This window comes from Labrus mixtus, chromosome 18 (assembly GCF_963584025.1).
Source record: "Labrus mixtus chromosome 18, fLabMix1.1, whole genome shotgun sequence".
Lineage (NCBI taxonomy): Eukaryota > Metazoa > Chordata > Actinopteri > Labriformes > Labridae > Labrus > Labrus mixtus.
The window spans coordinates 15,189,778-15,215,280 of NC_083629.1; the positions used below are offsets into that span (position 1 = coordinate 15,189,778).

The window sequence follows — 25,503 nt, forward strand, 5'->3', positions numbered from 1 at the left end:
CAGTTGGTCTCAAATGGTCTAGCCCCTGGACCCACCTCAAACTCATCCATGAGAAACCGCTACCTTCATTTCTGATATTTTTCAACCAATCAGATTGATTTAGTAAAAAATAATTGTGCACTTTGGACCTCAAAGGGTACCAAACATGTGACAGGAGAAAGAAATTGAACAAAAATAATAAATAATAAATAATGTTTTTTACAGTATGTGGTGACCCAGCTGTCGGTTTGTGATCCGAGAGATCATGACAACTTCTACATTTTACTCGTTATCTCGTTATGTGATTTTTCGTAATTCAGGACGTTTAATATTTTATTACATGGCAGAAGTTATATATTTCAAAAGAAATTGTGAGAAAACACGTTTTTTCATGATTCTGTCTAGCAATGAAATAACGTAGAGAAAACATAGACTGTAAATAGTAGAGAGAAAAAACAACGACGGTAAGACTCTTATTTTGAAGAACATTTCAAAGCAACCCACCCCCAACCGGAAGTCAAGATCGTTGCTTTTCCTGGTTCCTGGTTCCTGCTTTTCTCTGTTTATGGTTCCCCCTTACAGATTCATAATGTCCGAGCTCAAAACTATAGTTTGGCCTCAAGTGATTTTATTTGGGGACTCCATCACACAGGTTAGCTCGTGCAAAACGCGGAATTCAAAAATAATTAGTACTCATTTTGTTTGTCACTCAGTTCATTATTTAGAATTAAAAAGCATATACTGCTAAATGCTAGTTAAAGTTAAGTAATATAACAGTGCTTTTGCTTATTTCAGAATTCATTTCAAGCAAATGGCTGGGGGGCAGAAATTGCCAACAAACTAGTAAGGTAGGTCATTTTCTTCTCATTCAAACAACTTTGACTTTAGTTGAGTTATGACTACTATATTCTTATTATATTATATTATTATATTATATATATTGTTATTATATTATATATATTATTTTAATGCTACTGATAGAATTTTCTTAGTGCAAGTAATGAAAGCGATCCAGCTTATTGAATAACACCTGTATCTGACATGTCTCCCATCAGAAAGTGTGATGTTGTGAATAGAGGATTTTCGGGCTACAACTCCAGGTGGGCAAAGATAATTCTTCCTCGCCTCAACAACATCAACAACATCAACAACATCGCTGCTGTCACTGTCTTCTTTGGAGCAAACGACAGTGCACTGGAAGGTACGAGTACAGATTTATTCAACTGGACCTGCAATGATTCAAATGTTTAATTATCATTTTGAAGTTATCTGGTTTCATAATAAGATGTATCTGCTTGTTGTTGCTGAAAAGACTCTTTACAGATGTTTGGATACTTGGAATACCTAAACTGTCTAATTGAAAACACAGCTTTACATTTAATATAGTCTCTCTTAATGAAGTGTTTTATCCAAATGTTCTTTTTATGGATCTGTCTCCTCCCCCCCCCCCCCTCTTCCTGTCATGCAGATAAAACCCCCCAACAGCATGTCCCCTTGCAGGAGTACTCAGAGAACCTGAAGGAGATCTCTGGGCTCCTGGCTTCAGCAGGAGTGTCAGCAGACAGAGTAATCTTCATCACCCCTCCGCCTCTTCATGAATCAGCCTGGGAGAAGGAGTGCACTTCGAAAGGTAACACTAGTTCACAGGTTTAGTGTCACAAAGCACATGTTGACACTTCCATGATTACAAAGACATTGTCCTGGTGTCTTTTTTTTTTTTTTTTACAGGATATCCTCTCAATCGTCACAACTCTGTAACAGGGCAGTATGCTCAGGCGTGTGTCCAGGCTGCCGGTCAGTGTGGTGCAGATGTCCTGGACCTCTGGACACTCATGCAGAAAGATGGACAGGTGGGTATTACTTTTCAACTTTACCTGCGAGTGTTATTAGTATTCTCTATAACATAAACTCCCCTAACATCTAAAGGGGGAAACATCATTTTAAAAGTCCTTCTAGGAACATTTATAGTATTCTCCAAAGAAAAATCCCCTCCTCCTTTATTTTTACTCTAATGTTTTACACATGAAATGTTGATGAGGAAATGTAAAAAAAAAGCTCTTTTACATTTGACTATGTAAACCTATCAGCATTTGTCACAAACAAACAGGTGACCGTTCCTGCCCGATAAGAAACACTTCTTCTCAGAATCAGCAGTTAGATACTTTAGGGGCTTGCCAGCATCACATTTATGCGAGGCAACAGATAGACATCAGCTACTCTGACATCGATGCACATTATTTACAAATCAACCGAAACTTTCTGTGCATAACTAAAAAAATGTCATTAATAAATGAGTAATGCATGAATAATGACTTGGATTTAAATTGAGGTATTTCCCTCTCAAATCAGTGCTAATTTTAATATTGTGGGGGGATTCTAAAACAAATGCTCAGACAGTACAGAAAGACTTTTAGATCCTTATTTATCCAATAACAAACTTTGGGTCAGCTGACAAACTGAATGTGCATGAAAAAGAGATTTTTTAAATAATGAATAAAAAGAATTATCTTTTTAAAAATGAATGTAAATTAGAGTGAATGAACTGTTTGGTGGTGGTGTAGTGTCCTTCAGTGTTAAAATGTATCTGTTCAAATGTTTAACATGACAAACTAAAAGTATTGAACTTTTTGTTACTTGTTTGTCTCGGTTTAGTTCACATTAAGTTCTCTTCTCTTAATATTTGACAAATTCTCTTTAATGAAACCCGTCATGGCCTCATGTTTCCTGTTTTATCCTCTGCTTGACAGGACTACTCTGTCTACCTGTCTGACGGGCTCCATCTCTCAGAGAAGGGAAATCAGTTTGTGACTCAGCACCTGTGGGAGCTGCTGGAGTCTCGTGTTTCTGACCTGCCGTTCATTCTGCCATACTGGGGAGACGTCGACGCTAAGAGCCCCGAGAGCAGCCTCCTCTGTGACCTGTGATGAAGTGGAAGCTCTGGAGAACATTTTTGTTGAAGATATTACAGGGCTGCATCTTCTATGGTGAACAAAAACACTCTCCAGCACTCGTGTTGCACATAAAGCCTGATGATGGACTTCATTCCTTCTATAAAACCGTATGTATGCCAGTATGCAAACTATGAGAACATTGATTCATGTTTAAAGCACAATAAAGATTTTTTTTATTTGAAGATACAAGCTGGACACTTTTTAAAAAGCATAGAAACACAAATGACATTCACATCATCATGACACGGGACAGCTGCTCTTTGTGTAACAGTTCACATCTATCCAGTAGAATCAATGTTAACTACACAGCTTTATGTAGACAGAAAACAAAGCAACAATGATTTGAGCACATTCGGGCAGTTCCCTTCTGAAATGAAATTCAGGATTGTCAAAAGTTGTGTTTTCTATTGTGAATGTTTTTCATCTTCAGTTCAGAAATAAATCCTAACAGTGAGGCACAGAATCAGAAAAGGCACCTTGTTCAATCCAGGGAGCAGCCACACAGAGAGAATACATGATAAATAAGTTGTAATACTGACACAGACCACCACTTCATTCTCACTCAGTATTAACAGGATACATCTCCAGTACAAAGGCCTCAAAATATCATACAAGCCTGTTTTTTTTTCCCCTCCAGAATTAACCATCGATGACACACTAGTGACGACATATACACACGTTTTTTTTCCAACTTCCCAGTGATGTGAAAATACTTCAAGTTCAGTTATGACACAAAGATTAACGTCATCTAAGGTCAGTGTTTAATACATCACACTGAAATGTTTCCTTTTAAGAAAAATAAATCACAGCTACAACATGAAAATTATGTAATCATTTAACTGTTTAAGGGTTAGTGCAGCAAACCAGTGAGGTTGCATTTCTATAGACAGTACGTAGTGCACAAGCATTTAGCAGGCAAAGGCAAGGCTGAGGCTGTTAACATGATACTCACTGTATGAGTCACTTTTTGTTGTTGTTGGACAGTATTTTGCATATTCACAGAACAGGTAGCCATTTTATCTCTCTGTTTGTTTTGGCAACAAGTCAATGGTAGATTAATCTCCATCGTTAATCTGGCCCCATACAGTACAAAAGAAAGGCACTGCATCTGTTTCACCAGGGGCAAACAAAAACAATAATTCATTCTAATTTGTTTGCAGTCAGGGATTTTTGACAGCTCATGATTTATTTGATTTATTTGCTTTAAATATTCAACTGACTGAATAATAGCCACATCTAATGTCCTTGAAATCGGGTCTTTAGTTCTTTTAAACACCAAATCGGAATGTCATTGAATTTTTATTTTTTTTACCTTTCAACACTTGCTGTTCAGAATGAGAGAAAAAAAGCAAGGTATATGTTGCAGCGTGAATTAGCATGTTCCCTAAAACACATATGAGTGCTGGTTGTCCACTCTCAGCACTCTGTCTCTTTAGTGTCAATGCAATCCTGCCTCTTGAGGCGCCGCCGGTCCCTTGCCGACAGGTTCTGTTCTGTCAGATCCTCGTAGGAGGATTTCATAGCCGACGAGGAGGCTCCTGCGGTTGTGAAATCGTCCGACAGGCCCTCCTCTCCCAGGTGAGAGTCGCTGCTGGTGTCCTCCTGGATGGTGGCCATCCGAAGCCCCCCTGCGCTGTCCGGGGTGGGGACGTAGTTCGGACCGGGGTCCGGGGTACTGCTGCTGCTGGCCACGAGAGGTGCGGCGGCCTGGCTCAGCTGCTGAGGGAGCAGGAAGGAGGGCGCGGTCCGGCCGCCGGAGGAGGAGAGAGGCTTGACGATGCGCATGGATGTTGACTCGGGGTTGCTCAGCATTTCTTGACTCTAAGGAGCGAAAAACAAACAAACATGTGAGACCAAAGCCTATGGAAGCTGACTGTTGCTGACTGAGGTGGGATCCATTCCCCTTTTACTCCATCAGATATTTCTACGAAAAGTTATTAAAGTTTAACAATCAAACTTGATCAAAATCCTGATTTTTTTTTTTTTTTACCTTAAGGGAAAATAGGATATAGCTATATACTTTCTGCTTTTCATTTTAACCCCTAACCCTCCCTTAAAAACTAGGAATGAGTAAAACAAACATTTCTCACAGTGGACATTTTTCCTTGTCAAACAGAAGTGTAACTAATATGAAAAATGGCTGCCGTCCATTTAGAGCTCAAGGGCCCTGATAATGTGCATGCTGGCTCACTTGTAGGACTTAAATTCTCACCTAAATGGAATCAAGCCATCATTAATGTCATACGCCTCTGCTGTACCTGATACAGGTCAGAATGTCTGCTGTGAGAAAAAAAAGGTGTAGAGGAATGTGCCCTCAGTCTCTTCGTGTTCCCTTTCAAAGATTTGATAGGACTCAACACAGTGCAGACAGCCATTACAAGAAGACACCAAGGTGAATAAACACAATCACCTGAAGGACAAAACCCTCTTCACGTTAGGGCTCTGAACAGCAGCAGATGCAAACTTAAAAATGTCGACACACACTGCCTCAGATTTCACAAAAGACAACAAGGTGCAACCTGTTCAGTCCTCTCTCTGTTTGTATACTCTGAGACTGCAATCTTGCTTTCTTGAGGTAATTTCTGATCAGATGCGTCTCTGCATGGACAACACCTGTGCAGAGGAACAAACTCGCACCGGTTCTTTAACTTATTACTCAATATTTAGTTTCTTCCTCTCTTCATCTCACACGGATGCAAGAGGATTGCGTTTGATGGTTGGATATAAACAATCACATCAGTGATTACATCAAGAAGTAAGTGACTGCAGGAGTATCCCAAACGTGGGCCACTGACCATGCATCATCATGGACTCAATGGCAATGCATCGCAACACCAAAGCATGGCACACGCACTCACCTAGGGCAGGAGCTCTACTACAAACTTCCACCATCTGCTGCAGTTCCAATGAAAACGGAGAGGGGCCAAGGCAAAGAGGGATGGACAGGTCATTTGGAGCCCAGCATCGACAGTGAGGCCCTTATTGACCAATAACCAGACCGCTAGCTGACACTGCTTCAGGTTAGGCGATGTATCAGATTCTAGATCCATCTGTGTCTCACTTCTGCTCTCACGTCTTTATTTTCATGACTGTAGCGTCAACATCTCTCAATATTTTCTCGAGAATGTTTAAAGGATTTACGAGTATTTATGTGCTGTAGTAGGGGGACATACAGTAGAAGTGTCAAAAGATACAATAAATAATATCAAAGTGCAAAAGTAAGGCATTCCTGCCTTTCAATGTTAATTAGCATTATACTTTAAATCTATTGAATACCTGGGGCTTAAACCCTTTTGTAAAGAGACACCTTCAGGTATGTAACTCAGATTATCTGCGTAGTCAGAACTGTGTGCATAAGATTATGTTTTATGTTGTAGTTATTTATCAGACTAAGCATAAACTAAAAACCCCAAAGGAATTACATTCAGACCCTGAAAATCCAGATTGGATGCACAAAAAAACTTCACATAACATTTGAAACTCATGAAAAATAGAACAGACATCAATACAGAAGGATTCTTCATGTGTGTAAAGCACATTAAGTGTGTGTTCAAGTACTACTCTACGCCTTGGAGTAAAAGCTGTCACATTTAACTTCTAAATCTCTTTAATGTTTCAAACACTGTTAAATTGATTTATTATATATTTGGATATTTTGTTGGTCATTTATTCTAATTTATTCTCCTCTTGACAGGACTTTTGCTGAATCAACACGTTGTATTCTGTAGTTTGGAACACTAATCCTCAGGTTACAACGTGTCCGGTACAACCAGCCTCCGTGCCCCCCCCCCCCTCCTTTGTTATTAAATATGTCAGTGGGTTTAAAAGAAAGGATGTGGATCAGTATTAGTTTGGTTAGTATTGCAGCAAGGCTTGTGCAAAGTCATACAATAAATGGGCAGCTAGGAAAAAGAGAAACTTACACTTTGAGGGAAGTAGAAGCACTTTGTGTTCTCCTCGTACTGCTGGTCAAGTCGCTTGTCCTGCAGAAGAAGAAAAAACAAACGGAGCAGGATTAAGTCTTTAACTTGTTTAGAAAAGATGTATCTCCAATACTGCAGATTACAAAAAGGACAGTAAAAGTGACACTAAGAAGACACTTGTCCCGTTGTTTCTTACCACACAGTGAACCAGGATACTGAGAGGAATCCAGAAGACGAGGGAAAACACCACCACGGAGCCCACAATGTTATCAGCCAGGAACTTCCCTGAAAGTGAGGTGGCGCAGGGGATAGAAAGTGCAAACAAACAAACAGAAAGACAAAGTTCATTGGGAACCCTTTCACACATTCTCAGTGACCGATAAGATTTAAAAGCGGCCTGTTGAGCTTACCGAATGTATTAATGTCCAGCTTGTCGATAAAATCCCACAACCTCTCTATCACGTCCTGCACCTGCTTCATGCACTTCCCCTGTTTTAATGAGAGAAAGTAGAATGCTCTCCAGGCAGCCAAGAAACCTCAATATACAATAAATATGATTCAACATGACAGGATCCGCTGGAGTCCTGTACATAAATCAAACAGATATGAAGATTTAGTGACTAACTCCTTCGTCACAGAAGCCCACAGTGCAGGGTTTGCCTTTGCGGAGGAAAAGGAAACTGCCGTTGGACTGGATGAAGGGAGAACAGGCGCCGTCTTTTCCCCTGCAGCAAACTTTGCACGAGTCCTCCGTCTCTGCAAACAGAAGAGAGAACACACTGAGATGTTTTCGTAAATGGTTAATAAAGTGTAATAAGTATAACCATGCAAGAAAGACCTTATGAGAGTTATTGAGACATTTTGACGATGTATTTAAGTTGTATGTTTGAATGTTTCAACAGGTTGTAGAAGTCTATGGCTTGTTGGATTTTCACATCCAATAGGACTCTCAATCAATGAGCTTAACCTCAAGTATAAAAATGTCCTCATCAGAAATGATTTGGTCTTTAAGATACAAGAAGTTGAAGTATAATGACATCATAAAATAAAACAAGTATGATGTACACTACTTTACTTTACTTGTCTGTGATAAACAAGAACCTTTAGCACACACGTGGAAATTTTACCAGGGGTGTAAGCAGGACAAATCTAGGGAGTTTTGTGTATGTGTGAAAGCACCAATAAAAACACTGATTCTTCAAATGAACAGCTTCAAATCACAAAATTCAGTCACAAAATCTGCTTGACGAGGTTATTTTTTCCACTGACACATCTCTTACCATTGCAGGCACAGGACTGCAGGTTCTGCATGGCCTCACAGAAAGGGTTACATTCTCCATTATGGCACCGGCCGTTGTCCACACACACCGTGTTGTCTTCCGCGTTTTCAGGAGGTGGACACTGACTGCTGTTGCCTAAAATGTTTAATGAAGGAAGAAAGTCGTCATTTTTATTTTTAGCAATATACAAAAAGGTGCCCATCACTGCAGCAGTAAGTGTTTGCAGAAATTGCTGCAGTTCTTCTTCTTCACCAGCAGGAGGTGCTCACCTGTGCAGGATGATATGCCTTTACAGGTAGCGCTGATTGGTTCCTGGCACTTTGTTCCTGCCTTCTGGAACTTGCAGTTCATACAGCAGGGACTGTTTATGTCGCTGTGAAGGGATAACATGGTGTGAAAACAATGCGACTCAATCTAAAAAGGCACAAAGATTTTCCCCATCTCAAGATCAATGACATGCAATGCTTGATTTTGTATATCATGTTATACCTGCACTGTACATTGTATTTAAATTTGCAGTCGGATGTGCAGCAGAGGTCGTCATTGATGTGAAGCAGCCCGGGGTCACACTCCTCCCCCTCCTCCACTCTGGAGTTTCCACATACTTTACTGTTCCTCTCCTTGAAACACACGGGAGCCTTAAAGCGTAACGTCTTTCCGACAGAGATCTTGCTGCAGGTGGAGAAACGCTTTAGAACGGAAGGAGAAGATGACAAAAGTTAGATATTAACTTTAAGGGCATGCATCACACTCAGTATAAGGTCACATAACAAGGACTGCCGTGAAGCTAAAATCCTGCAAAGATAACAGATTATCATTTATACGAATGGCTGCATAAATAAAAAGTCAGGAAATGCAATGAAATGAAGGGATTTCTACCTGCAATGAGACCATATTGGGTAAAGACATACCATGAATTAGCAGGCAGTTTCATTGCCTTTGTATACATTTTGATATATGCATTCTGATGTGTTTCAAGATTCTGTTTTGACCCCTGGAATTCTTTTTTTTTTCTTCTAAAGCTTTGAGTCTGGATAGAGTTGTAACAGACATTAAACTGCAGCAACATTCATATGAGCTGCTAAACAAGGGGCAAAAAGGCACAGTACATTAACTGTCTGTCATCATATTTCACAGGAACTGTGACTCACATTTATCCAACACTCTGTGAATTGAAGTGTGACTGTTGTTTCTAAATGAGCTGCTTAATCTACACTCAGTATCATTCACTTAGGGTTCTGTATACCTAACAATTTACTACAAATCAATGCTTCTTTTGTGTCTCACAATAAATTGAAGATGAACAGTGTTTGTTCCGTGTTCAATATTTGGTACTGTACCTTGTTGTTGACATGGTCTCCGCTCACAGCAATGGGGTACATGACAAACTTCCCCCCGTTGTCGTCACTGGGAGCGCAGTACTGGATGTTGTCAGGGTCGTGCTCGGCTCCGAAGTTGTGGCCCAGCTCATGAGTGGTCACCAAATCGGCCTCCTGTATGGGTTTATAGAATGAATTGTATTACAAATATAGTTAACCATCATACCTATAAATCAAACGTAAAAAAAATGCACAAAAACTAAATACAATTGTGAAATGACCAAATATCACCAATAAAAAAGCACATATATTATCCTGTATAATAACGTGGAAAACAACAACACACAGAAAAAGGGATGCAGTTGTTGGAGGTCTGGGTTGGTTGTGTGTCACGGGGCCAGGATAAAACAGAGTTAGAAAGGAGAAGTGAGAGATTTGGACTCGCTGTTGGTCCATTTGTTAGCATTTTTGTCCACTTTTCAATGCTACCTTCTTAAAGCTGCTACAAAGATTTTAAAGATTGCGGCTGCCATTGCTGCACATGCATGTTTGTGTGTGTGAAAAACCTACATCCACATTTATCTAGACCAATCAATCACCGTATGAAACATAACTCGAGGTTTTTCTGTGCTGGGAGAGCCCCTTCCCTGAAGCAGGAGCGCTAAAGTTACTCTTAACAGCACTATGAGAACTATGATTGTTGCTGTTCATTCAGTGTCAAGCTAAGAAAAAGGGGGGCAGAGTCCTCTAGCTGTAAGTCTCTCTGGTCTGAAAACTCAGAGCCTATAGCTGATTTACTCTTTTAATGCCACCCGGTTTTATAGACATTTTTTAACATCAGTGTAAACTGCAGAGGAAAAAGAAACAAACTGACACATAAGGTGTCAAAATACAAAGTCATTACTCATCATCACACCCACACAACAAGGTGTGTCTGCCCTACTTAGAGCCCAAACTTGGCAGCAAGAAATGTTTCATAACTTCCTGGCGATAACCGAGAGCACTGAGAGATTAGTCGAGTCAGAAATGAAGGTTGAAAAACAGATAGTGAAGCAGACCTTTGTCAGGATGGTTTTGCCGTAGTTCTTGGTGCTGGTCAGGCCCGTGTTGAGGTAACTGGGCTTCTTGGAGGAGTGAGATGGGTAGTATGCTACAAAATGACACAGTTCATGAAAGGAGTTAGTATTTGTTTTGCTTTAAAAGCCCACTGCTCGATACACCTTCTCTCCACCTCAGCATTATTTTTTTGGCTGTTTTTTTTTGGCTGTATTGGTTAGTCCGTCCAGGTGCTGAACAGATCTAAGAGCAGCCAGGCTCAGACTGCAAGACGTTTTAAATGATTTGAACCCATTTCACCCCAAGACAGTCACATTGTGGTCTGAGATCTTGGTCAGTACCAATGCTCAGCCCAGAATTATATTTCACCACTAATTATCGCTGAAAAAGAGAGTTAACCACAGAAGTATTCTATCATCCAGGCTTGTCAAGCATTCGGCTCTTGTTTTTATCTTACTGTAAAGTAACAGTACAGCAGGATCTGTCTCGATCTGTCTCAGCAATCTGTCTCAGCAATCTGTCTCAATTTACATTTACTTTCCCAAGAAGTTGTGTGATATCAAAACTAAAAGTTGTTCCCTCTGTAACTACAATAATTTAAAATAACTTACGGTGTTTGATGCACCATTACTACAAAATCCTGAAGTGTGTGCTTGTTTGTTTCATCTGTGAAGTTGCTCCTCTAGGTTATGCTGTTGTGCATTTGCATCTGAGCCTGGCCCTACAACAACACTTTCACTCAACCAAAAAACAAAGTCATTGTACTGTTTAAGGGTGTGTGTGTGTGTGTGTGTGTGTGTGTGTGTGTGTGTGTGTGTGTGTGTGTGTGTGTGTGTGTGTGTGTGTGTGTGTGTGTGTGTGTGTGTTTCCTTACGTTTTGGGCAGAGACCACCCAGGGCCTGAGGTTTGGAGGGGGCCACGTAAGCGAGCCCCAGCGTGCCCTCATCGAAATCCTGGTAAGTGAACAGGTGGGCCAGACACACAGTGGAGGCGTTGTCAGCGATGTCCGAGCTGAATTGCTGAGAGACAAAAGTAGACATTTAAACTTTACTCAGTGATTTACAAGGACTCAGAAACACTGCAGATTGTTCCTTTAAATAAAAGACCTCTAAACTTTGACCCCATGAGGATAAACTGCAGCGTTGTGGCAAGATATTTTTTCATGAAGCGGGTCTTAGCCACTGCAATTTCACATTTTAAAACAACAAATACAAGTGCACTGCACCAGAGAAAGACGAATACTGATCTTCTTTAAGGGCAATTAGATAATAATATTTCCACTAGTACTAATATTTTTAAAAGTAGATATTATGTAAACTAATATTAATGAGTAATCACATAACTCTCTAACATGTTTTCCTTATGACTGATGGTACAATCAGTATTTTCAGTTGCATTTCTTGTCTTTATCAATCAAGATATCATACATATTTACTTTTCAGATATTTGTGTAAAAACATGTTACATAAATTGGTTGAAAGTTAAATTTCTATTTTTTGGATCATCTCTTGTCTCAAAGTTTTGGCTGAAAAAAGACCCTCTCTGTAACACTTCCCAGCCCTGCCCAATCCTCACACAAAGACTGTATCTCTAAGTAAACGTTCTGTATCTATGCATATATTTATCTGTTGTGTTGATCTTTGACTCTTTCTCTCTGTGCCTGTTTCCTACCTCCAAAAGTCTCTTCACATCCCAGACCTCCCGACCCTTTCCAGGGCTGTTCTCCATGTTGTAGTGAACCCAGTTGGTGCTAACATGGCCAGCAGGAGGCTTTGTGGGCTCCTTGTTGATGATGATCTGAAAAAATAGTCGTCGTTTATGTACATTTTATCAGAATAATACAATTTATTAAGGACACTTAAAACAAATCTCAATATAATGTCTCATAATGTTGAGCATCGTAAAGTCTCAACTGTGACAAGTTTTGCCCACCATACACATTAAATCTATTCAATATTAACTTAATTAATCATGACATATATCTACAAGATAGTTTGTAAACAGTGCGTCTGGATCAGTTCAATACACAAAGTTCTGTTGAATCCCCAGTGTTTCTCTGAAGGTGATAGAGGCAGCACATTCAAAGTTCTTCTTGACGTGTCAGATGAAGAAAACAACTCAGAGCGGTTAAATGAATGCATATCTTTTCAGTGAGAAAACCCAGGACTCGCAGTATGACAAACAGTGTCTCCATTCATTCCAAAAGACTGTGGAACAAATCAAATTAGCCCACAAGGCTAACACAAAAGGTTTCAGTTCCTCCTAAAAAATGCTGCTCTCAAACTTGCTCACAGCTTCACTTCCGGAACTAAATTCATTCGAAAAACAAGCCCACCATGCTTTTAGGAGCAAAGATGTCTAAAGCTTAAACTCCACAAACTGTTTCAGATGTAGAACTTTAAACCATTTGACTAAGAACACCCAGAACAGCAGCACACACCACACCTGATGGATCTGGACACCGTAGCCTTTGAATTCATCGTCCCAGGTTGTGTTCCTGTAAATGTCGTCCACTCGATCAATCAGCTCGATCTAAGAGGAGAAGAAACAAACAGATATTTTTTTAAGAACATACAAAAGTTATATTTAAATAGCACTACCTAAATTTCATTTAGACAGCTTTTTCCACGGACAAATTCGACATACTGATTTGACATTGCGAATAGGTATATTGGACTGTGTTAAACTAACTAGGGAAATCACAAGGTGACAATAAAGCTGTGTTTTTCACTTTAACACTATATGACTGCCAGTTAAAGCTTCATGGTGAATTATGTCTGAACTTATTAGGTTTTTGTGCTCATAACCAACCAGGTAGTTGAGAGTGACGCTCTCTTGTCCTCGGCCCATGTTTTTAAAAAATCGATAATCTGCAACCAGCAGCAGGGGGCAGGTATTCTTCTTGTGGTCGTGAGCCTGTCTCTTCTCTCTGTGGTGGTGTCCTATGAGAGAAACGGATACAGAGAGGAGGTAGAGTTTCAAAGAAAGTAGCCACAGGTAGACACAGTCGGTTTTTCAGCATTTACATTCATAAATAGTCAAGCATAAGCTGACAAAACACTATAAGAAGCAACGACAGTAAACTATAGCAGGTTTCATACATGACAGTACAACACAAAGTTTGATTCATTTTATACAAAACCTTGTATGTGGAGAAGGATAACAGATGCAATGTGCAATTAATATGAGTTTCAATTGCTTGAAGGACTTTTATGCTTGCAACAGCAAAGATTCTACATGCTTTATCTTCAAAGGTTATTGTCACACAGTGAGACAAAAGGTTGTCCACATTTTTGATACTTGAATACTATGTGTTTTAAAAAAAAATCAATCTCCGTTATTGCAATGATTCATAGGTACTAAAGCACGTCAAAGAACTTAGGAAACACATCGGCCACGGCATCTAATTGTGCTGCAAGAATTTGCTTGTATTTTTGGTTCTTCAAAACAAGAAGTTATGTAATATCGGGGGGGCCTAGGACTTGTATTTTCTGGTATTGTGACAACAGCATGAGAAAACAGCTTATGAATAAAACCCAGAGTCATTACTAGACCCCCTTAAGAATCATTAGTAAAGGCTCTACATACCTCAGTTTGGTCTAATGAATACCTCGTCAAATTTATAAGAGCCCACTTGATGCCATAAAATGTCACATTTTGCAGTCATTTTTTTGAAACTGAAAACAAAAATCAGTATTCTCTCACTGCCACACAGAATCAGCATGGAGGAAATCTGTAGCAATGCCTAAGAACCTCATACATCCCAGACTCTTTTAAGAGTCAGAAATCATTGAATAACAAAAAAGGACAACAGGAAGCCATCCCATATGAGCATTACATCATACACTCAGCTCTGCACTGTTCAGAAGTGTGGGTGTGTGCTGCCCTGGCTTCCACAACAAGCAGTGGGAGACCAGTGACGACTCGGTGTCATCTTGTTGGGCGGAACAGCCTCCGTGAATTTTAATGCCTCCTCCATAAAGAACCTTCACCTCAACTCATATCCCAAATGAGGGCTTTCAACCAGCAGCCAGTGCGAGGTGTTTGAGATAGCTCCTCTGGCACATTATCACTGCTATATGCTTTACATTTCAGAGCAGCACAAAGAATCAAAAGGCATTCGCTTGTTACATAATACCCACTCGTCAGCAGTGTGTATGCGCACAACATGGGCTAGGTTTTACAGATAAAAAGGCTTTCATTAAAGCGACTGTTCTAACACCCACCTCCTTTGTCTCACTTCTACAGCCTACTCCTTCCTTCTCTCCACCTTCAACATTTGTTCTCCTCCTACTCTTTATCTGCTCTTTATCATCCTCAAACAAGAGCCTCACCACATTTCTGATCTCAAACCGCGTCTATGCTACACGCATTTACGCATTTCACTTCACAGGTTCTAAACTTAACACAAACAGATTACAAAGACTCTCTGCCCTGAGTCCTGGGGGAGACTGACCTTCTTCCCGGTCCACCGCCTTTATCCCACCCGAGTCTCTCCTGGCGGTCTGTGGCAGCAGGTCCTTAGCTTCTGCTTGGACATAACCACACACTTTTGGAGAGGCGATACGGCTCAGATTCTTGATGTCTTCCGAGCGATACACCAGCAGCCTGCCGTCAGTTGGGGAATCTGTGAATCTCCAAAGGGGCTAGAAAGATAGTTGGCATCAGAGAACAAAGCAGGGAACTGTTAAAGAATTGAACAGAAAGAATGCTGCAATGTTGACATTTCATTTCTTCTCATTCTTCACTGATCCTCTGATGTTAAAGTACAGTGTCGTCATAGAGTATTTTCATGGAAATAATCTTTGTTTTAACCCGGTGCAGCTAACATTTTTGGGGGTTTAGACTGAATCAACTACTGATTTTGTGCTTGCGTCTAGTTAAAAGACGGACAATGCAGGAATAACGGTCCTCTGAAACCCTATGGATGCTGTAACTCTAAACAGAAGCAGGTGGTGGTTGTACTGGTAAATCAGAATCAACGCAATTCACTATGCCAACATGAAATAAGAAACAGATCAACTCAGTGAAATACAGAATAGAATCTCCTGCGAGGTCTTTTTTGTTGGCGAGCCACACACCAAAAAACTCTCCACAGTAAAGAGTACAGATCTCTTAAACTGTATTCAATTAATGTTTTTCTTGATTCCCCTTGTGATTGTGGAGAGGCAGATAAGGAAATTAAAGTCTTTATCCGAGAGAGATGGCACATCACTGAGTCAAACTTCAAGCTACTAAATAAACCCTTATAATCCCTATGAGTCAGTAGCTTTTTCCTAAAAAAGAAAGTATAGACTTATACTAAAGTAATGGACGCTCAATCATCACGTATGGGCATCCATGTAGTATGTATGGTGATGAATGTGTCTGTCCTCTGCCTGTATTTTGATGTTTATTAGTGTGTTTAGTATTTTGGAGTTGGTCTGCTTTCTTTTGGACAGGCAGGTACCAAACACCAGCCATTAGCGTGTGCTCTTGCTTAATTATAGGCTTTTTTTCATTTCAACATATGTATTAGTCCTATTCTCAGGTAGCTTGTCGTGGTGCTACAAGCAGTAAACGAACATACATGCTAAGTCCTGCAGTGGGCGTGCACTGGTGGTCATGAGCCGACGAGGAGGTGAGTCGTTTGAATGTTGTTTTTACAAGCTGCAATGAACATTTCTACTGACTCTACCTTAAGTCAAATGCCTAAATGGTAAGGAGAGTAAATAAAATTGTGAAGCGTCAAACCCCCTTTTCTTTGGATTCTGGACAAAAACTACATTTTTTTTCTTCTTCTTACCTCTATGTTGTACTCTGCTTCATCAGTAAGGATGTGAGCAGAAAACTCATCTCCATCTATGTGAGCCTGGACTCGCGAGTTCTCCTCTCCTGTAGCCACATAACAAATCAATAACATTTATTAAAGACTTACATACTGTGTGCAAATTAAATCAAGTCACCTGCAAAGCACCAAGCAGTATTTGTGATTGTCAAATCATATTTACTACAATTCATTTAGCAGAGCAACTTACATCAGAGACTAAAGAACTAGAAAAATTACTTAAAAATAACGTTTTGTCTGTTAAGATTTGCTCTTTTGCACAGTCAAACAGATAATATTGATAAGAATATTGCATTTTATGAAACATATTGTTGGTCCATTTACTCACCAACAACATGTCCAGTGAAATAGTTCTGAAGATGAACATCGTAGTTCTCCTCCTTCCCATGTTTATCGACAAAGACAGCTTTGAAGTTGTCTGTGAAAAGGCCTGTGTTGGTGGTCAGGTAAAGCTTGAAATGTCTGAAGTTGAGAAAGAAATTACAAAAACATGATGACTACCTTTGCACCAACAGAATAACAGGGACGCTTGCTTTTAAATTCTGCAGAGTAACATAGTGTCAGGTCTATAAATATAAGCAAAAGGGGAGCTACAATGAAGGCAATCTCTCTTGAAATGATTATACTTGTTAGTACGATATCTAAAACCTGTCCACGTTGGATGTGCATGGTGGAAGTCATGTTGTAGACAGGTGGGTTCTGCTCTACCTGTGCAGGGCTCTGAAGCTCACAAGGCGCTCCAGGTGGGACTGGGTGTGGACGTCCCTCTTCCTCACAGAGTGAAGCTGGAGGCCTGATAACGGCAGAACCTCAAAATCTGACAGGAGGGAGTTCAGAGCATCTAAACAGACAAGGGAGACGACAAATGAGCAACTGGGTTTGATTATGCAGAGTAAAAATAAAGAGACGAATTCATCTGTAGCCTCCAATACAAACCACTAGCCCTTATTATTTAGCCGCTATAACTGACTTAATCCCCCGACATGACTAAATAAAGATCAATTTCAGTGGAAAAACAAAAATAAATTGCATCTATTTACATAAATCAACCATACACCCTTATTCTAAGAGAAAGCTAACGTTAGCTCGCTAAGTTAACGCTACTTACCGAACTCCGGGTTTTCTTCATGGTTTTGCTCCGTGATATCTCTTGACTTTACAGCACCATTGACCCAACAAGGAGCCAGAAAAACAAATAAAACTAAGCTCCTCATTCTCGGTCAGCTCTGTCAGCTATGCCTGCTCTGTCATTGTCTCAAGTTAACGTTAGCAGGTTTTTTTTTTGTCTGGAAAGCTAACTGAGCTACACGGAAGTACGTGGAGAGGAAAACATCCGCCTTAGGCAGAGTTGATATTTTAGGTAAACATGAACACTGTTATACACAACGCAGGTTAGTATGATCATAAGTGGTTTATTGTGACAGGGAATAAAAATGCATTACTCAAGTCTAAGTAGAATTATTACACCAAATGCTATCCAGAACAAGTACAAATGCATGGTCGTCGAGCATTTCTTACATAAGACTTCATCATGGCCATTCATCATATTTTACAGCCTTGTGATGTTAAATCTAGTCACTTTAGCTGTTTTATAGATTGAGTATGAAGAAAACTTACGGTATAATGTAAATTAAAGATTAAAACAATTACATTTGCTCTAAATTTGTCCACACGTACTGTTCAGTTTTTAAATATAATCCCATATCTGTCTCTACTACTCCAAATCTCTTTAACCGTGTTTAAGCAAATGCAATATTTCACATTTTTATGCATTAAGTTCTTTGTTTATAACACAAAGGTAATGAACCTAAGCACCGAAAGACTTATTTCTCTTATTTCCTTAAAATACTGAATTTGACATTTAATGTTCCTAGGAGTAATAATTTGAGGATTAAGAGGGTTTGTTTGTTTTACTGTGGACTCACAATTTCTAATGACTTTTGGTAAAGGGAGTGGCATCTTTAGTGAATACTATGCATAAACTTAATAGAAATGACTAATAGCATATCACTTGTAAGTATAAAATCACACTCCCTTACTGCAGAGTTAGATTTCAAGTAGCCTTTGAAATCTTATATTTGTCAGAGCAGTTTAACTACCAGGTCTTCTATAGAGCTGAAAAATAAAAGACAAAGGGAATACACATCCAAGTACACTCATTCACAGGAAGACATATGTGGGTTTGGTTTATAAAATGTTTTATTCATGTTAACATAGCTGATACATAGGGATTCAAACAGTTCCACAAGGCTTTGGGGACTACGATTGAATGAAGAGCAAAACAATAGTGGTCCAAATCTCTAATGACAATCACCGACAGACTAACATATCACCCTCCTGTTGGGCGTGTACAAACCTGCATTGAAATGACTAAAATTTGACACTTGGACTTGTGTGTGTTACAGCATTTGTTCCCATTCCAGTGTAATATCATAACACATGCATAACAGAATTTTCTTACTCCCACTAAAAGGATCCCTGCATTTTGTCAGACAAGCCCCATCATTCCCCCCATCCCAAACAGACATGCTTAAGTGAAAGAGTGGCATCATAACCAGAGCAGAAAAGTGAGAATTTATCCAAATTGGCACTACTTGGCTGTATTATAGTTTTTGTTGCCAGTATGTAAAGTGCACTAGCTTTCCCTGCAGTACGAATATCAGTTTTTTTTTTAAATTTAACTTCAGCTGCTGTAACCGTACCACAAAACTGTTGAGACAAACACACTAAAAGGTAATGGGGCGACTAGTTTTTGTATCTAACATTTCTCATCAGGAAAAAACAGCCTTCTCAAGTGATAGGATTTAGGCTTCCAGTTGTTCAATCGTGGGGCATACATTTTTCTGACTCTTAATTAAGCTAGGAGTCTGAGATCATGTCAAGCTAGCAATCACTTTCCTACAGCCGAAACTGCACAAATGAGAAGGCCAGGACGAAACACAAATAATAGGAATGGAGGGCTTCTTTTTTCACCACATGTCCAAATCTACATTGTGAAAATGATTATTTTTTTTAATATATATTTCCTTACACAACTCTTTTCAGCAATGGGTTTCATTGATAGAATGTTTGAGTGGAGAATTAAGGAATGAAGGATGTGTAAAAAGTTTTTTTTTTTTCCTTTTCTTGTTTTCCCAGATGACCCACACCGTTGAGGGCTTGTGTCTTTTAGTTCTCGTTCTCACCGGCATCTACTTCTCCAGCTTCGCCTTCATCGGGAACGTTGTCCGATGTCCATAACTGGGAGAAAAACAGATAGTTGTTGAAAATACAGTGGATAACAGTAACGTATCCAGACTTTTTCACTGAAGTCGGAATCTCAAAGAATGTAAGCGATGTTTAAAACCAACTTTCTACACAAAGTCATAATGACTTTAAAAGATCATCAATTTGTGCAAATGTAGCTGGAGCAAAACAACTTGCTGAGCCTGTTTTTCAAAGATTGAATGCAGTACATTGTTGCCGCTCTCTATGACTTGGCAGTGATCACAGTTTTGTCTCTTACAACATGTCTCCAACCTGCCAGTCAGACTGAGTCAGATATCAAGTAGCCAATAATTCAGATGTGTTTGTTCTCCAAGTGTCTTCAGTAATTTAGCTTCTATGACAAACTTGTACGTTTCCCCTTCCCACTGGACCTGCAAATTTTATTTTGGGGGAACCTCACAACCATTCAGGCACATTTAAGAAAAGTTCAAAACGCTTTTTAGAAATAGCATTGTGTATTGCCAGGATGTTTATAGTCATTACTTGGAAATCTGATTCCTATCTCTTCATGGCTTGATGGTTCTCAGAAAATAATAGCTTCATTCCAGCTTAAAAAACATCACTTATACTTTCAGAAATGTCTTCGCCTTTTTGGATATCTGGCTGCCCTACTTCACCTATATGGATACCAAAGCCTCTATGAGATATGATATAAATATGTCATCAGAATGATGTGATCAGAATTGATACACCATTCTGAATAAGTCAGGATTGCCTCCTGAGACCCCTAGTGGTCCTTATATTCTCAGGAGTGCATATGTGAAAACATGGTATGCATCATTCCCTCTGTAAAGAACATGTTTGCACCACATGAGAGGGGAAACTCACTGTCAGGTTGTCTCTGAGGAGCTGCATGATGAGAGTGCTGTCTTTGTAGGACTCCTCATTTAGCTGGTCAAGCTCAGCAATGGCATCATCAAATGCCTGGAAGCAAAAATTAGATTGTTAAAGCTTGCAACAAAGTACAACTAGAGCTGGGGGATAAATAAACAAATGATTAAATAAAACAACAATTCAAATAACTTTGGACCTTTATTAGTTTATATGGATAGCTCAAACGGCCAGCGAGTCAGTAGTTTAAAAGTTGCATTTCAATTCCATTCATTAGGATATTATTAAGATCTATGACACCAGAGGACAGCTTAGGGTGGACTGTAGAACATGTAGTTTGTTAGTGCCAAAAGTATTGAAAATGCCAGATTTTTGGATTCAAATCTACAGACCTTTTTAGCCAATTCACAGGCCTTTTCTGGGGAGTTGAGGATCTCATAGTAAAAGACAGAGAAGTTGAGGGCCAATCCTAAGCGGATGGGATGTGTGGAGTCCATGTCTTTCTCGCTGATTTTAAACGCCTCCTCATATGCTTGCTGTGAGTTGTCAATGGTCTCTGCAAACAGAATATAGTAATTGTAAGCACTTGTCAAGGTTGAGAAACATACACAACTTTAAACCAGTTATTATTGAACGCTACTTAAATCAAAACAAACAGAACATATTATAGCAGTAGATAAGTTGTACCAACAAAAATACACAAAAAAGCTGCAAGAACTACAAATCCATGGTTTCATGGGCTGCTGTGAGATGATTATTCCTCACAAATGTTTGAGCAAATGTAAGGTTGCCTAAAAAGCTTCAAGGATCCAGATCATTTAAGACATCAAGTGAAACAAAGAACTCTGGTTAAAGTTTAAAATCATATTATATTTCTGAAGAAAATGTATAGCACTGCAATTCCCTTTAGCCAATTGGTGTGTAATACTCTATGGTGATAAGAAGACAGTGAGGGAAGGTGGGGAAGATATTCTGTCACTATAGATTTTTCCCTATGGGGAAACTGGAGGCCCTCACAATTAGTTGTCACACATTCCAGTTATACCGTCCAATGAGATGGGACCCTGTGGTCACACGACTATGACGCACTGCTCTACTTAACATCATTTCCAGCTTCAGCCCGAGGACAAAATCTGACACATTCCTATTTGGAGTGTGAAGAGGCCGAGATTCAAAGACGATGAGCTTTTGGACATTAGGTCACTTAAATACCATATACATATAAGATACAAACATACATACTAAGAGAAGCAAGAGCAGAGTAAAAACATGCACTGAAAATATTATACGATGAGATTTTTGTTCCAGGAAATATGCCTTTCAACAATATATAAACGGTATAACTGTAAACTCACTTGTTTTTGCATCTCCAGAGGCAACTTCAGCAAGGTATCTATAGTAGTCCCCCTTCATCTTTAGATAGAAGACTTTGCTCTCAGAGTTTGTTGCATTTTCAATTAAATGACTATCCAACAGTTTCTGTAGAGTGAGAAACATCAGTTTAATTAGAAACACTGTGAAAAGAATGAATAGTAACAATCTGCAGAACAATGAAACCACAAGCACACTTTTATATCTTACAGAGATGACTTCAAATCATTTACAAAACAGCAGTCGTGCTATGTTTACAAAGTAGTTCCTTGCTATTTTAAGAAGTGGTTGTGTGGTACACCACCAAGCATAAGTGAGGCTCACCCTTCCTAAATGTCCCATTAACCTCGACCCAGTCCAGAGCACCTCTCCCTTTGTTTAAGGTAGCTGGCCAGCTTAATGATTAATTGGAACAGTTCTGCTCCATCAGGAGTCGAGGGCCTGTGCTCACCCAGTCCCATTTAGAAGAAAAATTCTGCGCTGTGTCAAAAGAAAGTCCAAAACTGTCTACAACAAGGCCAGGCCTCTAGTGTGTCCCCAACTGTCTTCTGTCCCAGATTCAACACTTGTTTAATAAGCCCTCTCTTCCTGTCAGCAACGTGTAGCTAAGTTTGATGTCTTCTTTTCTATTTTGTGGTTCACAGGTATTGAACTGCACTATTTATTTTATTTTTGAATACAATAGTATCATTTTTTCCTTCCGTACTGAAATGTACGCACAAATAAACGGCTTTATGAAAGCCTAGGGCAATACAAACCCTGCATGCGTTGCATAATACTCTTAATCTTTACTTGAATTCAGTCCAACAGGAACCATGCTTGCAGCATTGCTTGTGCACATATGGAACCTACTTTGTATTTTACATATGAAACAATGTTCCCTGCGGCCCCTGTTAAATAATTAAAAAAAAAAATGTCTTTGCAAGTTCAGGATCTACCTCAGTCTAGTCTATAAGTGCAAAAATAAAATGTAGTTAAAAAATGAAGATTTAAACTTTATCTCAGATGTTCAATGATGAGTTAACAATTTCAATAAACTTGGCGACAAATGTTTAACTCGGTAACTATCTAATAAATACCGGGGTACAAACTGTTAATGGCGTTCTAAAAATCGCAACAGCAAAAAATAGTTTAAATACTATAGATTGAACTCAATGCTGAGTTTTCCATCTTTTTATAATGAATATTAATGTTTTCAGGTCTAATCCTTGTCAGGGGAATCATAGTTTGAAGTCAAATTAACTGATTTTGAGAGAAGATATTTACTCAAATTTACAATGCTTAACAACCCCTCAACCCTAATGGCTACCCTAATTTTTGGGTAATATGGTGTTTGGATTAGGTGTAAATATTTGTTCCCTTTAAACTTTATTAAATTTTAAATTTTATTTTAAAACATCAATGACAGAAAAGCTTTTCCTTTCCAACTCTGGGATAAGAGAAGCTGTCCTTGTCTGATTAATACCCACCCATGCAGCCACTTTACAATAATCAAATGACATTAAAATTGGCTCAGCCAAAAAATGCACATGTCTCAAGAGCTAAGCATTTCTTTTAAGCTGGACGCGCTGCACAGTAGACAAGAAGAGTGGCCTCCCTCTCGCTGGGTTCACACAAAGCTCTGATTTTAGTCACTAGTGCTCACAAGAAAGCAAAGTTTTGCTGGATTAAAATGTGACTGTACGTGAGTGCCTTTACATGTCAGCAATTGTAAGTCTCTCATTATCAATTAAATTAGCAATACTGTTATTTACTTGATCTTGTTCTTTTTCTTTATTTATTCAACCTCTGACAAGATTAAATATAGAAATGTACTAATGGCTACCACAAGCATACCAAAGAAACATATGCTCGAAATTCATCTGGAAGACATTCTGATGCCTTAGATGTTAATGTACACTACAATCAATAGTTTCACGTTCTGAAGAAGGATGAATAGCCTCAATCTGCTCAGTTGAAACCCTGTCTTGTCTACAAGCCCTAGATATACATCCTGTGTAGAGGCTGGAGCCCAAATGTTGCAAGCCTCTGCTGCCTTCCTATAGATATCTTCTTTCAACTAAGATGCAAGTCTGGTTTCACAGTTTACTGTGCAGGAAATCAAGACAGGGGCACACACGCAGCATGCACCTATGCTTTTGTGGGGGTGCACAGCCAACCTGTCTAGCTTCTGCAAACATGTTAAGGCATGAGGACTGAAACGCCCTCCTCTGCCGACAGATCCTCAGTCAACACTCACCAGCAGAGACACTGAGTGCTGAGTCACAGCCATGCAAGTGCATATTCTCAGGAGCACAGATGGTGGATGGTCCCTGCCTTTTTAATGACTGCAATTAAGGGAAATTATCTCAATCATACAGCTAAGCTTCAAACCAGATCACCTCTAATCCGTTATCGAGGCAGGCTAGAAATACAGTACATCATCTATTTGTGCTGTTGCTTATGATTTAACAAAAGATAAAAGCAGATTTCAAGAAAAGCCAAGTCTTGAAATGTGAAAAGTACTATTTGAGAATCCATTTCAATCAATTGCCAAGCACAGTCTTAATGGTTTTAATAAGTAACTCTGAAGGAGGGTGTCACTTTTGGTTATCCATTCAAACTGCGCCTTAGGGAGAGTTTAGTTAATCCACATAAATTCCTACCACATTAGACTTCTGTCTGACAGATCGGTCTGCATGGTTGCAGAACATAGCACAGCTTTATAGAACAGTGTATGCCGCCTGTGTCCTGAGCTCTCCCTCTCACTCTCTCTGAACCCATTTAGACACACCTTGCTGGTGTAGTAGTCACTGTGACCTTTTTTGTCAGTACACGCCCCTCAAACGGCTCAAGCCCATTGTTCTATATCCAGATTCCCTAAAGGCAGAAACAGTGGGAGGACTACATAATACTTCCTTGTCCTCTCTGGTTTGAGAGGCCATATTTATACAACAGAAGAACTCACAGGAAACAGGGTGAGAACATATGTCATGAAGACAGTTGCCTTTTCAAGACTATGCAGGATTGAGCAAATAGGATTTCTGTCACCAAGTGTATTTCTCATAGCTAGGCTACACTCTTATATATTTAATCCTAAAAGCATAAAGCATTACAAACACTCACTTCATGGCGCAAGAAGAGGGAGATTATAAATGAAACCACCCTAGATTTGAAGTCATCATTAATTGGACTAAATTAAATCATTATGATAAGTGTAAAACAATAAAGATCAACTTTGAACATGCTTATAAAAAGGGCACATGGCATACTCTAATATCTGTCAAAAAACTGACTTTACCAAAACGTTTTCGCAAATCTCTTGCAGCTCCTTCTCCACCTTCTCCCGATACTCCTTGACAGTCTCCTGCTTCTTCTCGGAGCCCTCGGCCTTCAGTCCGATGCTGGACATCACCCTCCATGCGGACCGCCTCGCCCCAACCACGTTTTTGTAAGCGACGGACAGCAGGTTCCTCTCCTCGTTTGACAGCTCGACTCCCATCTCTGTAACTCCCTTCATGAACTCTGCCATGTCGTCGTAGCGCTCAGCCTGCTCTGCCAGCTTGGCCATAGTAATAAGATCCGTTCTTTCCATAGTTTTGAATGTTTTTTTGGGGGGATTGAGAGATCAGAAATCTGTAGGGGGGATGTGACAGTCAAAGACTGCGAAGTCGGAAGATTTTGGTGTAGCAAGGGATGGGCGACGTAAATCCCAACAGT

The 25,503-nt window shown here is 39.6% G+C and overlaps 3 protein-coding genes across 5 annotated transcripts; 1 reads left to right on the forward strand and 2 right to left on the reverse strand.

The window, feature by feature from the left end:
• The first annotated feature begins 489 nt into the window (after positions 1-489).
• Positions 490-3,753, forward strand: iah1 (isoamyl acetate hydrolyzing esterase 1 (putative)). The gene is made up of 6 exons (XM_061062926.1): positions 490-631; positions 775-827; positions 1,035-1,180; positions 1,448-1,609; positions 1,708-1,829; positions 2,727-3,753. The coding sequence occupies exons 1-6, from the start codon at positions 545-547 to the stop codon at positions 2,901-2,903; spliced, it is 747 nt and encodes a 248-aa protein (XP_060918909.1). The 5' UTR covers positions 490-544; the 3' UTR covers positions 2,904-3,753.
• adam17a (ADAM metallopeptidase domain 17a) lies at positions 3,563-17,645 on the reverse strand. 3 transcript variants are annotated; one of them, XM_061062924.1, is made up of 20 exons: positions 17,444-17,645; positions 17,044-17,176; positions 16,664-16,797; positions 16,294-16,382; positions 14,995-15,154; positions 13,320-13,450; positions 12,954-13,040; positions 12,180-12,305; positions 11,383-11,527; positions 10,511-10,602; positions 9,474-9,626; positions 8,623-8,822; positions 8,403-8,506; positions 8,134-8,268; positions 7,479-7,609; positions 7,264-7,342; positions 7,050-7,138; positions 6,854-6,913; positions 5,789-5,825; positions 3,563-4,751 (listed from the first exon to the last, which is right to left on the reverse strand). In XM_061062924.1, the coding sequence occupies exons 1-20, from the start codon at positions 17,547-17,549 to the stop codon at positions 4,369-4,371; spliced, it is 2,574 nt and encodes an 857-aa protein (XP_060918907.1). In that variant the 5' UTR covers positions 17,550-17,645; the 3' UTR covers positions 3,563-4,368. The 3 variants fall into 3 exon arrangements, with proteins under 3 accessions (XP_060918907.1, XP_060918905.1, XP_060918906.1); XM_061062922.1 differs by having other exon boundaries at positions 14,965-15,154; positions 17,444-17,644; XM_061062923.1 differs by lacking the exon at positions 5,789-5,825 and having other exon boundaries at positions 14,965-15,154; positions 17,444-17,644.
• An 871-nt stretch (positions 17,646-18,516) lies between these two features.
• Positions 18,517-25,462, reverse strand: LOC132993226 (14-3-3 protein beta/alpha-1-like). Its single transcript, XM_061062925.1, has 5 exons — positions 25,085-25,462; positions 21,789-21,912; positions 20,826-20,989; positions 20,431-20,526; positions 18,517-19,575 (listed from the first exon to the last, which is right to left on the reverse strand). The coding sequence occupies exons 1-5, from the start codon at positions 25,376-25,378 to the stop codon at positions 19,504-19,506; spliced, it is 750 nt and encodes a 249-aa protein (XP_060918908.1). The 5' UTR covers positions 25,379-25,462; the 3' UTR covers positions 18,517-19,503.
• Between the last annotated feature and the right edge of the window lie 41 nt (positions 25,463-25,503).